General features: G+C 42.0%; 1 protein-coding gene across 9 annotated transcripts in view; it reads left to right on the top strand.

The window, feature by feature from the left end:
- The window catches only part of dab1a (DAB adaptor protein 1a), a 205,161-nt gene that overhangs the window by 172,367 nt on the left and 13,901 nt on the right, over positions 1-18,893 (top strand). For 4 of the 9 annotated variants that reach the window (XM_078790110.1, XM_058072449.2, XM_058072450.2 and 1 more), the window contains 4 exons: positions 4,600-4,731; positions 7,599-7,718; positions 7,992-8,030; positions 17,335-17,508. In XM_078790110.1, coding sequence (XP_078646236.1) covers positions 4,600-4,731; positions 7,599-7,718; positions 7,992-8,030; positions 17,335-17,508 — 465 coding nt within the window. Of the gene's footprint in view, positions 1-4,599; positions 4,732-7,598; positions 7,719-7,991; positions 8,031-8,377; positions 8,441-11,215; positions 11,270-17,334; positions 17,509-18,893 lie in introns of all 9 variants that reach the window. The other 5 variants (XM_078790111.1, XM_058072451.2, XM_058072452.2 and 2 more) reach the window with 5 other exon arrangements.

Here is an 18,893-nt window from a genome sequence, read left to right as displayed (position 1 = left end):
AGGCCTCGGTAGATGAGAGAACATGGCTGCCCAGTTGTCTGCCTCGCCGCAAGCAACCCACACTTTTGTTTGCTGACATTCTTCCTTGTATTGCCTGTCATTGTGCTCATACTTTTATCATACCGGTTCACTTCTTTTTACACTTTGTTGCTTTAAACATCACTTTCACATTTAAAAGCAATTTTATGATAGCAACAGTTCAGCAGGCAGCATTGATTGTGGAGCACCCATCCATTTGCTGTACTGTTTGTCCCCATTAGGGTCACAGGTAAGCTGGAGCCTATCCCAGCTGACTTCAGGCAAGAGGCAGGGTACAGCCTGGACTAGTTGCCAGCTAATCACAGAACAGATTAAATTACATTTCTGTTGTTTTCTATTGGATAATATTATTTTAAAATCCAAATAAATTGGACTGTGTTCAACTTTTCCGGTTCTAGAAACAATGACCTGGATGTTTTTAAATTGTGCGTGTCCTGCGCGAAGTTTGATGCCAATAGGTCAAATTAACTTGAAATGTACGGCGGTCGAGTGGTTAGCGTGCAGACCTCACAGCTAGGAGACCAGGGTTCAATTCCACCCTCGGCCATCTCTGTGTGGAGTTTGCATGTTCTCCCCGTGCATGCGTGGGTTTTCTCCGGGTACTCCGGTTTCCTCCCACATTCCAAAAACATGCTAGGTTAATTGGCGACTGCAAATTGTCCATAGGTATGAATGTGAGTGTTGAACATATGTAATGATTATAAAACTTTGACAGATTCTGGATTAGTGATACATGGGTTCTAGCATTTTAACCACAACCTATAGGGGGCATTAGAAATGTCCTCTACAGTCATGTTTATGCAATGTAAGCTGCTTCATGGTGAATCACGACGAGCGAATTGTCCCTTCTGCACCTGCCTTTATTAGCCCAGGCGCTAAAGCCTGAGATTTACACCCCGGCAGCGCGTATTGTGGCGTAATTCAGAGGCGCGGCGTCCGTATTCGTCAGGCAGGACACAGTGACCAGTGGCCTCCCGCATGGCGGCCATATTTCACGCGGACAAGCTCATCCCCAGCGGCGTGATTCTTCATGCCTCTTTTTATGTTCGTCATCGGTCTTTGTCTCGTCCCCCCTTACTCGGATCGGACTCTCTTCAGCAAAAGATGGAGACAGCTGGGGGGAAGCAGGAGCAGTACGTGAAATAAAGACACAAGGGGGTGACGGTGTGGTGAGGGACGGGCGAGCATATGTCAAAGTAAAGCTCCCCATAGGGAGACTTTGTCCTCTGTCTCCGCACATTAATATTAACTATACCGATATGCTGTCCTGACTATCAGTACTAATGGATCGCCAGGCACAGACAGAGACGGCCCGAATGACTCTGCTGAGGTTCACGGATCTTGACAGTCTCATTCCCATCCTGTGCATCACTCAGCCAGATGGGCGGATGGATGCGTGGTGCGGGCGAAAGGGAAGGATAGATGGTCGCTTTCCTGTAGAAGGGAAGGTCGTACGGATAGAAGGAGGGAGGTGGTGTCTGAGATGGAGGGGAAGAGGAGAGGATACATTAATCTTCACGGAGTCCATCGTCCTTTCTTTCTCGTACACGTGCATGCTCGTCGGAAACACACACATGCACAAGAACTCAGTGTTAGCACTCAGCTACGTTGTGTGCAAGTGATGTGATGGAGTATTGACCCGAAATATGTAAAAATCCATTGTGACCTTTGAGTAGAGCTGGCTGTATGCACTCCAGTTCAAAATGTGAAGACCACTTGAAAAATTACAATAATGAAATTTTGCACTGTTAGATCTTAAGGAGGTTCTGAGTGGAGCCTCAAAATGCATGTCATGCAATGGCATGACAAGGAGTCATGGGGGGGGGGCGCCATCGGTGAACGGGTTCTGGACTGCTTTTTCCTTCAATGGAACAATAGAGCTTCAGGTTGTGCAGGGACGTCAAACGGCAGCTGGTTATGTGGAGATGTTGCAGGGGGCATCCCTCATGACTGAAGGTCTTGGTACACTACAGTATTGTTTTTCCCCTTCTTCGTCAGTTTGGGATGGCACACAGCCCACTGTAGGAACAACTCCTCTCGGCTAGTCTATGGTACTAAACGAGTCTCGGTTCTTGATTTAATGCAGTGGTTCTCATTTATCTGTCATTTATCGTCTGTTAAGCCCCCACTGGGAGAAATGTTTTTGTGCGCCCTACCCGTGGGGTCCTGCCCCACTATTTAAGAGGCACTGATTTAATGTAAATGTGATAGTGTATTCAAGTGTATGCAACGTGAACAAGTACTTTACCTCTATGACCTTTGACCTCAGCCGCCTCAAGCTTGGACTCTATACAAGTAAAAAAAAATACAGCTCTTGACTTAACGTATACACCAACTGAACATCAACCGTCTTCACATTGGAAATCAGTATATTCGTTGCTTTGACATCCACAATGAAAAATGAAGGGTTAGCTCCAAACCAGACCTTTGACCTCTGCTCCACCAAGCACATTGACTCGGTCAATCAGTAGGGTCCTCGTTTGGGCACAATATGGACAAGATGTTTGAAGAAGATCAGTGTGAACGTTCCTTTTCATGCAAAAGTGACTTTTCCAATATGTCCAGAGAGTCTGCTTATTAACACCAAACATGATAAAACTCTATCTTTCCACATCTGACTCGCCCACCACTTTTTTAATGTTTTTTTTTTTTTTTTTCAAAAAAGGCTTCGAGACACATTTTAAAGGAAAGCCTTGAGCTCTGCCAACTATTTGTCAGTAAAATCAAGTGTAGCGTTACAGTGTAAATGTAAAAAGGAGCATTAAAGGTACAGACACGCTAACATGTATTCCCAATAGGGCTTACCAAAGGCTCTTTTTTTCTTCAACATACTTCAGATAAACTATTATGGGACATGTGAGGTGCTTTTAAAATTGCTGAAAAATACCATAATATGGAATCTTTATGCTGATATGACCTGTGACCTCAACTACATTATCATCTTGGCTAAGGTGTATTTCTATGCTAGTAGAATGCTTCGTCTAATGTAATACTCCATATAGGTTTGAAGAATGTCTATTATAATAAAGAGTAGGGTTGTCAAAATCTTGTGATGTCAAAACATGGCAAGATTTCTAGTTCTCTGCATGTAGGGAGGACAGTTGAGTTTGCTGATGTTGTTTTGGCGTGGTTGCATCTTTTGGGTATCCACCTGCTTGAAGTTGGAGAAAAGTTGCAGCGGCCTTTTATTGTGGCCAACCTTACCTCATCATCTGAATGAGAGGTTTGAGGATGAGAGATCTTACACCTTAGAGGGGGATGGATTATGAGTTAATAGTGCTCACTAATGCAGATTTAGAAAGATATGTGAACACTCTTTGAGAGCGATGGACCTTTTGTGTACTTTTGTGTATCTTTGAGTTCAGCTCATGAAAAATGGGAACAAAAACAAAAGCGTTCAATTTATATTTTTGTTCTGTGAATACTGTATCCATTTTCTTTTCATGGTGTATAGTTTATATGTTTTCATATCTGTAATTAGTTCTGCAGCGAGTCTTGTGTTGATGGACTGTTTTAATTAATTTACGAGAGAGCGTTCCTAACCATGAAACGGCATTACACAGAGCTTGGTAAAGGATCCCAGTGAAGTCCTGCTGCCTTTTTATCTATCAGTATCATATCAAGAAAAAGTAATGATATCATCTATCAAGTGATTGAAAAGCCAATTTTTATTTATGGTTGCCGCCACTGCCACATTTAATTCAACCTGAGTTTTAAAACTTTGAACCAATAGGCTCTTCCCCTTTCCAGCTGTTTAATTGTTACCATGACAGCCACATTTAGTACACACGTATGCCACCTCAGCAGCCACCTAGCGATCATTCAATAACACCTTTCTGCTGCTTGGCTGTCACTTTCAGGTCAATCAGCAGGAGCACCGATAATCATAACTCTAATTATTAAATATGAATGACTTGTTAAGGATTAACAGCAAGTGTGTGTGTGTGTTAATGTGTGTGTTTGCTCCTGGTGTGTATCTGACAATTATTTAGCATGAGGTGGTCTAGCATCACTGTGTGTTTGTGTGTTGAGTGGTAACATTAGAGAAAGGTATCAGGTTGACAGCTTGATGGGCACGCAATAGAACGACGCCATCTGCCATGGGCCACGCCTGTGTGGCACCCCCTACCGAGACGACAGTGAAGAGACCGGGGGTGCTGGAAACAGTTTAACACTGCGTACAAGGTCCCTTTTTGAATGTGCTACATTAACACATGGGCAGTCTGTTTCCACTCCCAGCAGGGATTAGTGTTTGGAGGCAGGATTTTTGATTTTTAATAGTATCAGTGAATCAGTGACCCGATAATACCTGGCATGCCACCCTCAGGTTGGCAGGGTTAGATGAAGTCAAAGTTGATTCTTTTTGTTGCAATCTTCACCTCAAAATTATTTTAGCTTCCCACTTTTAAGGGTCACAGCAAGAACCCTATTGATTTTGCCTGAAGATGTTCGAGCTAACTGGGATCACAAACATTTACGACGCCAAGTCAGTTTTGGAGTTACACTTAAAGGGGAACAGTCTAAAATGAAAATGAAGCTTTGATGGTCTGTCTCCTTCAGGTCCTGCAACACCATCATGCGGTCCACGAGATCTCCTACATTGCAAAGGACATCACAGACCACAGAGCCTTCGGCTACGTCTGCGGAAAGGAAGGCCACCACCGCTTTGTGGCCATCAAGACGGCACAATCTGTAAGCGTTGTTGTTGTTGTATGTGCACATTTGTGCAGTTTATTTGAAGACATATTGTCATGGTTCCCTAGCTTCATGTAAAATGTATTAGCCTTTTCTCTCAATAGCGCAGACCTCTTGACATTTAAACAGGGACCTTTGCACTGCAGCTCCCATCCCGTTCGTTGTTTTCTTTGTGTTATGTGAGTGTTAAATGCTGCACCAAATACACTCTATATGATAACCAATTCCCCCTTTCGGACCCCTTGTTGCGCCTGCGTGATCCATTTGGATCCAACTGGCTCGCTCGGCAGCTGCATTGATTTCCCATAGTGAGTCGATGAGGCTTTGAGTGTGTGTCACTAGCTCTAATGGCACATCCATCCTCCCAGTGTGCTCTTTGACTCAACCAGTGCAGTCACACACACACGCCTTATTACAGCATAGATCAGAGATCACAAAATTGGATGTCACCATAAGCAGTGATGTCAAGTCGCCATTCGTCAACCTTAGCTGACATTTACCTGACATGTGCCTGAGTAAAAGTCATCGTGAGGGGTTACTTTTAGAACTTTCTAAGGTTTAGCAAGTTGTTTATGAAAAATATGTATATTATTATTATGGTTATTGTGTATATTTTATTCATATATTTATTTGTATATTTTAAATTAATATTTTTTGGTGAGCATTTTCCAGTATAATGTTTATAAAAACCAGGGAAGTTTTTTCTAATACTTTTCTTATATTTTTACTCATTACTTGTAAGATTCATTTTAGCCTGAACGTTGGATGGTATTTTATCAAACTCATTTTCCTCAGGGTTTTTTTCTGATGAAGCAACCATACACAAAGCATTCTGACAATTCCGCCATACGACACTATGGTTGATTCTGTGCTTCTTCTTCTCCTTAAAAAGGGAGTCATTGGGAATGTGAGCTGGCATGAAGAGACTGTTAGAATATGTACTTTCAAAGGCGAGGCGATGTGAATCTGACAGAGCGACAATATGTTCCGCTGTCAAGCCCAGTAGGAGCAGACGTTCAACCAGCTCCCCCTCCACCACCACCACCACCCCAGGCGTGTCTGTCAAGAGCGATGTGAGGCGGAGGAAAACTGTCTTGCGGAACGCCGATGTTAAAATAGAGCTCGGCTTTATGCGAGGCGGCGTTCCGTCTGTGAACTCTGGTTGCACTACACAAAGCTGGCAGTCAATAATTGATTAGGTCTGAAACTCTTGTCGTACTCCGAGGCTGCTTCTGGTTGTTGGGTGACAGTCGATATAAGTGCTGAGCATAGAGAGACGTCTGTTGGAGAGTCTGAGATTCAGAGAGCTAGGTAGACCAGGAGGAAAGAGATGAAGTTCATAGAGAGACTGATGTGTCTTTGTTTGCTCGCTCGAAATAGAGCTTTGTTCAAATCCTTCAGTCTGACAATGGCAAGTCTGACACAGCAGACGACGCCGAATCAACTTCACTTGTTGTCTCTAACAAGGATCTCAAGTTGGTGCTCGGCTTTCTACACCTGAAGCTAAAATCTCATATGGACTTGAAGAAAGTGGAAAGTGCTGATTCTTGACAACATGCAACTATATACTATATAGTCAATGGAAGGTGATAGTGTGACTCAGACACTACTGCATTGGCCATTCTACACTGTTTTCATCAGTTCAGTAAGTAAGTCAGAAAGTTTGTTCATTCATTTTCTACCGCTTATCCTCACGAGGGTTGCTGGAGCCTATCCCAGCTGTCTTGGACTGGTCACCAGCCAATCACAGGGCACATAGTATAGACAAACAACCATTCACACGCACTTATATAATAGTTTGTTTGGTTGAGAGTGAATAATTTAGTCAGTGAATGAGTGAGTTTTCAAGTTACTCTGTCGGTTGATTAGTTATTTAATTGGTTTATTAGTTGGATGGTGAGTTTTTCTGTTAGTTGTTTATTTACTTATCGTGATTCCAAGACTATTGATCTCACCCGGATATAAGTTGCACCCACCAGCTTTAAACATATTTTTTTTATAGATATAGATATAGATATAGATATATAGACTTCACTATGCACTATATAAGCTGCAGGCATCCACTTTGTAAGATGGGATATTTACATAGAAAGACACACATTTTTCAACCAGGAATTCAACAATGGCCGGGTCCAAGCAGTCCAAGCAGAAGCTGTCGTAGTTCTACACTTGATCAAACTTACTTAAGGTTTGTCGGAGTGAAATACAATCGCTGCATAAGACTTCAAAACATAACATGTACGTTGACTTGACCACTTCCTGAACCTGCACTCTAATCATCATGGGAACTGTAGTTATTTTAGCCCAAATCAGCCACATCATTGTTTAAGCTACAAGATTCAAAGCATGTTCAAAGCGGCTTATAGTCAGGATTTTACCGTAGATTGTCAGTTTTTAAGTTACTCAATTGGTTAATGAGTGACTGAGTGAGAGTGAGTTAGATGGCAGACTGAGTCAGTTGGCTGGTTGAATGAGTGAGTGACTTAGCGAGTTGGCAGATTGAGTGAGTTATTTGATTGTTTGCTTGGTTAGTGACTTATTTAGTGAGTGTGAGAGAGTTAGTTATTCCGTCGGTTGGTGAGTTACTTAATCAAGTGGTTGAGGGAGTATGTTAGTCAGTTTCTTATTTACTTTAGTGTTTAACATAGTCGGTCAGTTGGTTAGTCAATGAGTGATTTGCTTGTAAGTGAGCTGGCTGAGTTAGTTGGTTGAAAAAGTGAATAAGTTGAATACATTTTCTGAGAGAGTTAGTTTTGTGATACAATAAAACGAAAATTCAAATAAATTTATTCATGACATTACATTACAGCTGGTGTGTGTGTGTGTGTTTGACATTAACTGCCTTGTCGCCCCCCCACCCCCAGGCTGAACCTGTGATTCTGGACCTACGGGACTTGTTCCAGCTCATCTATGAGATAAAGCAGAGGGAGGAAATGGAGAAGAAGGCCCAGAAGGACAAACAGTGTGAGCAGGCTGTCTACCAGGTACTTGACTGGTGTTTTTATTGTCTGCCTTAATTACTCTTATCTGAGAGACCTTTGACATTAAGACGCCATTAAGATTTGGTGGACAATGACCGCTTTTTGCCTATTGGGCTTTATTCCCTCTATCTGGTGATTGCCAAATTATCATCCCAATGTTGGGAAGCCAAATATGCTTTTTTTTTGTACTGCTTATGCTTTCCGCCTTCTCGCTCTGCTCCTCCGGCTTAACCCTTACGCTTCTTCCCTTCTTTTCTTGGCTCCGCTCATCTGCAGACGATACTGGAGGAAGATCTAGAGGACCCGGTCTACCAGGTAAAATCTCTCTCACCATCCTTGCTTCTTCCTGCTTCCACCCCCCACCTCTTGGCTTGCTCCTATGTGTGTGCACTGTGGGGAGACAGCCCCTGCTGGGTACTAATGGGAAGACCACAATCCACATTGTGATTTTACTGGGGTGCATGTTTTTGGGTGCATGATCAACTGCTGTGGGAATATTTGCCTCTTGCATTTTGACCCTCTTTCACGTCTTTTATAAAAATGAGAACCTAATGGAAAAAGCTGTTTGACTTTCTCTCGACTTCTTCCACTTTTCCCCTCTTCTTCTTTTTTCTCCTCCTTCCTCCTCCTCCCATGTCCTCTCTGTGCTTCCGATGCTGTAGTACATTGTGTTTGAGGCCGGACACGAGCCAATCCGTGACCAATCGGAAGAGAGCATTTATCAGGTACTCGCCAGCTCGCAAGCTTGCTCATCATCCTTGCAAGTGGTGGGAGGGCTTCATGTCAAGGATGTTTGCCAGGAATGATTGCCCACTTCCCTTAACACAGTGGTGTACAACATCTGACCGGTGGGCCAGTTCTTCATCCATATATAAGGAAGTTCTACAAAACGTCTTTAACGACAAAAACCTAATTTTGGACCCCAAAATTTACAATAATGTTTGTGTTTTTAATACTGGGTAGGGTTACAGTTAACATTTGACATTTATTAGGCATTCATTTACATACATACATTGACATATTGGACATTTTACATTGAACTGTAAAGTCACTGTAAACCTACTTTTGGCCCACCTTGTGTATACCATATAGGCCACGAATGGACGACAGTTTTCCTTTTTCTCTAGAAAAATAGTTTTATTTTCTGCGTCGAGAGATTTATACATGCAAACCGAACAGGTGGCGGCAAAATGAGTCAGAGGTTTTCTTCCTATCACTCAAACAACTTTCAAACAGCTCAAAAATATCATTTCTGTGTCATTTTTTAAAAATTCCAGATTCCTTTAGTCTGTTTATGTTCTAGATTTCGTCTTCAAAATATTTAAGCTATTCATCACCTTATATTCAAGTCCATTTGTATTTGCCTTTTAACACATTTAATAAGCTAAAGGGAAAAGACATGGACATCCCTGCATGGACACATAAAGGAGACATCCGGAATAAAAGAATGTGTGAATCAAAGGCAAACAAGAAGCCAACATTCCTTCGGGAACAAGACCAGGGAGGAAACCTGTTCCCTGGGCACTATCCTTAGAGACGTGGGTAGACCTCCGAGGGGAGTACGAAAGGAAGGTGGGGGTGTATGAACGGATGCAGAGGTTATTCCTGGCCGGTGCAGAAGGCGGGACCCCCTCCTCGTTCTCCCCACCCCTTTTCTCTGCCGGAGATGAAAGAAACGGCAGCAAAAAAAAAAAAGATTAATCACCAGACTCGTTTGATCTTTAAATAAAATGGATTGAAAATAAAAGAGTACTGACGTGCACACACACACACATACAGAAATCAGCCATAAAAAACGTGAGGCAGCCTCCAGCCACAGTGGGACCAATGTATGAATAAAGATGGCAGCTTCTGGAAATAAACATGTGAAGGAAGTAAACACGGCATAGAAAGAAAAGGGACAGACTGCGCAATATTCATTTAGCAACACACTCCCATCAGGAAACATCCACACAGGGAATGGCACCGCATTATTCCACACACCGCAGTGCTCATGCCCGAATTTAACCCTAAATATTTCAACCAAACGTTCCAAACCAAAACTGTGGGGATTTGTGCTTCTCTCTACATCATGTATAGTACATCATGTCTCTCCGGTAGTCCTCTTAGAGCGCCACAAACCTTGGATTTGCTCCAATTATATTTTAAAGCTGCTTTGGCGGCTCACTTTTAAATATTACCCAGCCTCAACCCGCCTTTGGCTTAGAATGACATTTCTGTGAGCCTTCGCATCTAAGTAAGGATCCTAATGGTTTCATTTTGTCCAAGTTAAATACGCTTGTATAATATCAATTACGGATATTGTTTTTTTAATATGAATTTTTTTTTTAATCCTGCCACCGAGACACTAAAGTTCTGGTGAATTATTACACATTTTATATTATATTTTGCCACTTTTCCTGACTTTTTCATTTAAAACGTTTACTGATTAAAAGGATAATTTTAGCAAGTACAGTAGACGTGGTTGGTCATACCACTCCACTCCTCTAGAAACAATGAGTTTAAATTCTCTGTACTATATAGTTCATAAAATGGACCAATACACAAGCTCAATATTCACTTACATAGCTACTGTGTCCAAACTTCACACTTCAAACAAATCAGTTTGCTATCTGCGCTCAATGTTCAACTCTGTCAAATATTTCACTTTGTGCGACATGTAAATATTACATGTCTTCATCTGTGTGACGCTGACTTATTACATGTCATAACAGTCTTATCTGAGTCCGCATTTAAAGAGACAGTCTACTGATTAGCCTCGTAGATGAGGTCTCACTCTCCACATTTTCATTTTGATTATCTCACACACACAAAAAGGTGATCGACTGCCAAATTAGGGATGGGCATTTAACAAAAGTCCTTTGATAAATGGCTCTGTTCATTTAATGAATTGTTTATGAATGTAATTGAGCTAGTGTTAATGTGTTAATGTGTTAAAGTGTTAATCTGAAATTATATTCCAATAGCTATGTACTGTATATTCAGAATTATAAAATGGACCAATGGACCAAGCCAACTGTAGCAGATGAAAAAAAATGTAAACCTCTCATCAACTGAAGATGTGGACATTATTACTCTGCAGAAGTGATGATATACTGACTTTTCCAGCCTTGGGAACCTCACTCTATTCATTTTCCGGCAGTCTGCCTTGCAGCTTTACACGGTAACTGAGTCCATGGTCATCTACCGAACTCCTACATGTCATCAGAACCACTCCAAAATATCATTGTACTTCCTATTTGACTTCTTTTGCTGCCCTTTTAGGCAGCAGACTAGGGTGGGTCTGAACTATTTGGGCCTTCCACTTGCCTGTGTTGTGTCAAAATGTCCTCAACAAAATTAACATTTGTTAAAATTCCACAAGATCAATAGTCAAAATTAGACATCTGTAAAAAAAAAAAAAAAAGTTGAGGCATAAAAATGTTTTGTGTCATTTTCTGGATGATCTGGAGGTAACAGTCTGTCTTGGCTGTGCTCTAAATTCTTGGCCGGCTGTGTAGGTTCCCACCAGTCAGCAGAAGGAAGGGGTCTATGACGTCCCAAAGCGACACCCAGTGAGTGGCGTCCACCGTGTTTGCCCGCTCCTGCCAGTCTGCCTCCCCATCCTCAGTCAAACCTCTCAGCCCATCCAAGCATTACACGATCTTCTACCATGGCCATTTTTGCTCCTCCCCTGATTGGTCAGTCATTGTATCTCCCACTGGGTGTGATTTATTTATGGCTCCCCTGAGAGGTTTGCTGGGAACCAGTGCTTTGTGCAGTGCGCTGCTCCTCTGATTGCGGTGGCTGTTGCCCTCCTTCCTTGTGTTCCATGTGCAGATGCCATATTTGTGTATTGTGTGTGTATGTGTGTGTATGTGTAAACGTGTTTATTGTGCTCAATCAAGCATGCCTGGCTGTGGTTTGCTAGCTGGTGCATCCACTTTAAGCTCGCATGACCTTCTCTCCGATTATATTGTGACACATTCTGCCACTGTCAACTTTTATGAACAGGTTTGAACATATGATACACCAACTCTACACAACATAATCTACTGAGATCTTACAGGAGCTGTATCGAAAAGTCTGCCATTACAAAGACAATTGGAACAAATTTAAACAGGGTTATGCTTGGTACTACTGCTCCACTCTGGTCTTGTTAGTGCAGCAACATTCGCTGGATCTGCGCCACTTGCTCCTCAAATGCAACTGGATTGGCAAAAAGTGAAAAATAATGTCTCTGCACATTTATTTGCATCCTCAGCAAAAAATTTTTGACAATTTCAAAGAGGGATTGGTTCGTTTTTTGCGGGATCTTGCTAACAAAACCACAAATGGCTATCGAAAATACTGACTCTTGATCAATAGATGAACAGACAAATGGGCAGATGAATAATGGATGGATGGACTGGGGAAGAGTCAGATGGAAAGGCCATGGAACACTCACAGATAGATGGACGAATAGATTGACAGTCGTATGGGCGGGAAGATGCTTATCCAATCAGATGCATGGACAGATTCATTTATTTTTTGAAATCCTCCAAACTGACAAAAAAACACAACAAATTGGGATTGAAATAACAGCCCTCACTCGGGATCGGTTTTATGCTGACAATTCTGATCCCGATAAATTGATATACATGTTTGTGTGCAAAATGAGGTAACAGTGTCGCTGGCTGCTTTGCAAAAACATACAGGCAACTTCTGATGGTTGAAGTATGAATTACACCTATCATGAGTCAAATGAATCAAATAAATTGTCTAAAAAAATTTGGTCTAAAGCCCTGAAAACACACCCCGCCAAGTACCCAGCCTCCAAAAGTTTTAACATGCCACCCCAGCATTTTTTGTGACATGTTTTGCAGGGTGCAAAATTGACAGGTAATGACAGGTAAGTCCCACATGGTAGACTTTTGGCTTTGGCAGGCCTGCACAATGTGAGACAAAGTGAGTAGGAGCTACAGGCTGCATGCGGCAATAGTACGAGTCAGAGGTGATCGTTTTTTGTGGTTTTTGAAAAGCATTTACCGGCATAGTATGCCAATCATGCTTTTTTTACAGAAATCGGTCGATTTTGATCGGAGCACCCCTGGCTCTCACAAGATATTTCAAACAGTCGCAACAGATTAGTAGATTAGTCAATTAGTCAGTTAGATCCAATAGTTTGTTTTTATAAACAAAACAACCATAACTGGCCCCCAACATAGACGGATAGTTAGACAGGTGGATGGTTGGCCAGTTGTGTAGTTGTAATGTGCAATGTTATTAACAGGAAAAACAACAGCAAACAAGACCTTGATTGATAGAAAGATAGATGAACAGCTTGATGTATGGACAGTTTTGTAGTTTTTGCATAACCCTGTTGACTAACTGAAAAACCAAGAAGAAATTAATGAAAATGATAACATGGTCTTGCTACAGTACCCCACTTTAAACCGCCCTTTTGCCCTCTGTGACAAACTGGACAACATTGTCTTTCTAAAGGCTACATTTCGTGTATGTACTGGATCTCATTAGATTATGTACGTGATCATAATATCAAAGCTGGTTGTTTTCAGAACATTTGACTCATATTTCTGAATTTCTATGAAGAATATTCAACCTTTACCTGCTCATAAGTTATGCTGCAAATCCCAGTTATTGTAAGTGTGTTGGAGGGGTGTGGGGGTGGGGTTGGGGGGTTTCTCTTAGTTATTGGCTTCCCGCTGCTGGCAGTTATAATGAAAGATGACCTTGGCTACTGTCAGGCTGCAGCGGCTGTAACTCCACTGCTCTTTATCTGCCCATAAAGATGCGGCTTATATTGCTGGTGGATTTAATCTGCTAAAATCTCCCAAGTCGTAATAAGCGGCCTGCTCTCCTGCGAACACATATATGTATGTGTGTGTGCGTGCTTGTAAGAGTTTATGTGTGCATAAAGGGTTCCAAGGCTCCATCCCTTGTTGATACCTGGAGTGCAGCATTTTCAGTCTATTTACTTGCTCTGTGTGTGTGGCCTTAAATGGCTAAACTGGACCGGGCCATCTCAACAACACAGGCGCTGTCAATTTTTGGTTGGCTTGGAATTAGTCTTGCATTTTCTCCTTTGGCCGTCTTATCCAGAGCTGTGGTAAGAAGCTTACAGGCACCCCGGTACATATTTTTGTGTGTTTGGCCTCACCCATCCTGCGGCGCATGCTGCGATTTGGATGGGCTGTCATGTTGGCAGGTGTCTGCAAGTGAGCAAATCCAATTTTTTGCTGCTGTTGTGGCGGGTTTCAGTGTTTTCTCCACCCGCCCCCACCCCCCCGGTGGGTCAGAGTAGCAACCATAGACAAATAAATGGATCACAGGCTTTTGTTGAGGTCTGATTGATCCAGTAATAACCGAGATGCAGCTAAAATCTTGTCTTTATGAAACTAAAATGATGTTGATGCCATGTCATTCTACTCATATTAATGCAAAGACACTATTTTAGTTTTTACTTCCGGCTTCCGGCTTTTCCCTGTTCCCTCGCTACAGCGAGTCAATCGCATGAATGGTTTCGGCTAAGTTTTTACGCCGAGTGACAAAGACGCTAAATTGATTACACTGAAATGGTGTTACTGTAGAGGCTACTGACACTGTATCAACAGTGCCCCTGCTGTTCAAGCCAAGTAGTGCACTGCATTTTGTCACATTTTGTTTCCATGTGTCAAGATGCAATTAATCAACACAGGCAAAGTAATTCTAAACAATAGATTAAGCAGTTAATTGGTTATCATACCCATCCTTGCGATCAAGCACTGAGCTATCAACCACAGTTATGTCGCAATTACCAATCTATTCAGTTATTTAGCACTAAGACATCTGTCAGCCATTTATCCTACTTAAATTTTCAAACATAAAAAGTTCCTAAAGTCGTCACAGATTCAAATTCTAACAATTGAAATTGTGCACCGTACAACACAGAACTGAAAAATAATTACTAATAAAGTCAACCAGGATTGGCTTTAAATCTCTGTGCACTGTGAGTAAATAACCCGCTGAGTTAATCGCCAAACTAAACAAAAAGAACCCCCATGGTGGTTAACAATGTAGAAATAATGCACTTTGCAATTGAATGTTTTCTGCCTCATCACCCTCTGCTGCTGCTGTGATGCTTTTAACGTTTTGGAGGAAAGTGATTACCTGCAGAGCAGCGCCGGAGTGGATTTAGCCTTTATTTCATCGTTGGGACAGGATTGATGGCAGGCGTCGGCTTTTAAAGCACATCATTGCAACTTTTCCAATGAAATGATAGCACCCGGTCTCGAACATGACCCGGCATGCGAAGCAATCTCTAGCGTTATTTACTGTGTCGCCATCTTAAACAGGGATGGATCAATAAAACACACACCCTCGCCAGACTGTTCCAATCTACCAAGCCCTTGACCCTAGACCGAGTGGGAGTGTTGAATCAACACCCGTTTGCACCTCGTGGTCCTTTTACCGACAACTCTGGCCGATTATTATCTTTGTGTGCTGGTGTGAGTCTACTTCAGAGAGTGTGTGCGTTTACTGTTTGTGATCCATCACTCAGCAGGGGCTCAGCAAGATGGCATTAATTATAGAGGCTGCATTAATTACTTGCGGGAACACGTGCACAGGTAATTACAGTTTCCCCCCTCAGAGATAGCTAATTGATAAGCAGTGGCTGCATGAGGACAAAGCACTGAATTCATGGGAATACTGGACCCCGCCACAGAAATAATAATGATGGTCATGGAGACACTAGCATGTATTGTTTAGATTGTGTTTACTTATGTAGCAATTAGCAATCCATTCAGTTATTTAGCACAAAGACAAGCCGACATTTGTTAGTGCAATGATACAAACATAAAATTCACAGTTTGGTTCTTTTCGATATGTTTGTGTTCCAGTTCGATATGTTTTGGATACCCCCCAAAAATTACCTCGTCTTTTCTAATCAGAATTTTATTGAAATTGGCACAATTTTTCTCATCTTAAAAGTACAGTTCTGCAGCACACACTTAACAGCATATAAGACCAAAAAAGAGCACCATGTAATAAGCATTAGGGGTGCTCTGATCAATCGGCCGATATCAGTGACAGAAAGAGCACAGTATCGATACCATCCAATACTTGCTTTAAAACACCGACCCCCTCTGTCGATCAGCTCCAATCCCGCTGCAGCATCCAGAACAAGGAGCATTTTCGAACTGCTTTAGATTGGTGCTGCATTTGGGGCCGAACACTTGGCAGGGTGTGGTGAGTTTGAGGTTCATGGTGTGATTATCCATCAGGCAGCGGCTATAAAGCCCTGTTCCCAACCCATTGTAGTGTGGACAAAATTTGGGGATGAGTACCGCCTCTGTATGGATTTTGCATCGGATTCCAGATGATGTGTGACGAGCGTTTGCGCCGTACTTGAAACGGGCGTAGTGCACACTGATATTTTATCTCCTCTGCGGGCACAGAACAGGGAGTCGGCTGCATCTGCACTTCAGACGGCAGTGGATGCGGCTGGAGGGACCCAGCAGAGGTGGATAAACCTGCTTTTCATTCAGGTTTTCAGTTAATAATGTGAGAAGACTAGACATAAATGCATTGTGAAACACAAAACTTGAGCATATTGTTAATGATAAAACAATCATATTGGCTTTGTTTGGCTTGAAATAAGCTATGAAAATAAATGTTACAAAAATGAGTAGCTCTTGGCTATTTTCATTTTGTAAAAGTAGCTCTCACAAGGAAAGATCTTGGTGACCTCTAATATAGGCAATAATACATTTAAACATTTAAACTGCATCTATGTAATCGGGATCAGTATTGGTATTGGCCGATGTCACTCATGGATTATCAGGATCGGTATTGGTAGCATAAAATCACTAATAAGAATATAAAAATAAATGTATCTGATGGAGATCCATGTGGTCCATGAGTAAATATTGTAGTATTTAGCTTTCTATGCCTGATTTCTTACACAAGTTGGTTACTAGCCAAACTAGTGTAGTAGTTGTAGTGTAGTGTACTAGTATTTTTTATCCAAAATACTAACTAATGTAAGCACTACATTTGTTGGCTCATTGTTGATTGCTCTTTGTTTCTTTCGGCTTTTTCCTGATTACGAAGTCGCCACAGCGGATCTTTTTGATCCACATACTGATGACGAATACCGATGATGGTTACTAGTGGGGATTTGAACCGGAGTTGTCCGCTCCAAAGTTCAAAAGGCCATCTACTACACCACGGCAGGCTCTTGTTGTTGATTGGTGTGATTTAAGCAATTCTTGCACTGGCCTGCGATAATTCACAGCATGTTTATCATTTGCTCTAACCGGCTGTTTATGGCAACAACAAAACAATAGAAATAAAGCATTGTTTTATTATTATAAAGTTTAAATATTCTTTAAAGAGATGTAGCTGAGTGGCTCTCGGTGGTTATTACTACAGTGAGGAGGATTTAGAGAAACGCAAAGGCAGCCCAGAGCTGTAGTTTAGACTGAAGGAAGGGATGAGCATTAAACCTCTTTCAATCCCCTGAGTGCTTCTATGAGAGCACCTGGCGGGACCAACATCTGCCCTCCTAAATCCTAAATGTGTGAACGACTGCTGATATAGATGCACTTTCATCCACATCCCACCTGCCATCGCTTTGACACTGAGGTTGTGATTGCAGAACGGACATCCAAACACCCACCACCTCCACCAACATCATCATCAACATCATCATCTTCATAGTCATCCGCAACTCCCCCAACCGGGACTCAGTGAGCATCAGGAGCATCATCAGACTCAGCAGAATGAGGCAGTGGCAGATCTCATAGACTTAGACCTGGAAACGGTTTCTCAGGTAAGGTTGTTGTCTTGGTGTTTAAAACTTCCTTAGACAACCTGGCCGCTCCGGCTGTCATCGTTACCACCTCCTGACCCGTTTATGAATAAAACATGTAACCTTACTGTTGTCATAGCAACTAAGAGTAGAATTGGAGTGGTCATACCTGCATAATTGTTTGAAGACACAAAGGACAGAAAGGTTGGCATGCAGGTGTCGTCGAAAGGTGTTTTATATCCATGGAAGCTATTTCTCATCTTTATGTCTTTTACATTTGCTAACTGATTCTTATCCTCAATTTATTTGACGCAATTGTGTGTAAGATCATGGTAACTTAAAGGGGACCTATTATGCTCATTGAGTTGTGGACTCCTGTAGAGCAGCTACACACAATAACCTGCAAAGAAAGCTTTATAGATCTTCTAGATTCTGCACCTCTTTGTGCAGCGTTCCCATGGATCCATGGCTCTGACCCCAAACGTTTAATTTATTCCACCAACGGCCCACCTCCAAGCATGCTCACAGTACTACGCACTCCCGAGGATTTCTGGATACGTAGGTCCACGTTTACTGAGTGCTGGCAATCTGGAGATTGCAGTGTTCCGCGAAACCGAGTGTTCAGAGCCATCCCAAACTTCTTTCAAGGCTCACTTCCAAATGCGCAAACCTCATTATCTGAAACTTTGACATCATTTAACACAAGAATACAACATTCTAACTACATTTATAGGTCACAAAAGTGGAAAAACATAATAGTTCCCCTTTAAACTGTAATTATAGCACAAGTGTTAATTGGAAGCTCAGAATTCATTTGCTTCACTTGGTTTTCCACAGTAGCAGAGATGGGCATAATGCTGTTTTGCAGCCCTGAAGGCATAGAGAACATTAAGCGTACATACGTACGTATGACGTCAGGTTCTCTGATTGGTTTATCGCTGCCAACATACGTATTACGTCCCTGTGTCAGCAGGAAATGGTCCAACACTCGGTCAAGCGAAGCTCTTACCGAAGTAGCACAAGAACATTTTTACAGATATATTTATAAATGTACACATAAGACATACTGGTTTATAAGTCGCCTCGCCTACAAGGCAATTTTTGAGTGTGTGCGCCTTATAGTGCGTAAAATGCGGCAATTGTAAATGTAAATCCACTGAATTGTTTATTAACATAGAAAACTTTTTGAAATGCATATCAATGACGACTGAAAGTGAAAAAGAAACATTTACCATCACTTTCATATGGACACAGATGGCACATTTACTTTTAAATAGCATTCACATAGCTACTATGGGGCCACTCGGTGGCTGACTGGTTAGCATGTAGGCCACACAGTCAGGAGATCAGGAAGACCTGTGTTCGATTCTCCACTTGGGCATCACTGTGTGGAGTTTGCATGTTCT

Source organism: Doryrhamphus excisus, linkage group LG4 (assembly GCF_037039965.1).
Source record: "Doryrhamphus excisus strain RoL-2023G ecotype Guam linkage group LG4, RoL_Dexc_Guam_v1.1, whole genome shotgun sequence".
Taxonomy (NCBI): Eukaryota; Metazoa; Chordata; class Actinopteri; order Syngnathiformes; family Syngnathidae; genus Doryrhamphus; species Doryrhamphus excisus.
Note: the sequence above shows the minus strand (reverse complement) of the source record. Positions and strands in the feature narration are given on the sequence as shown.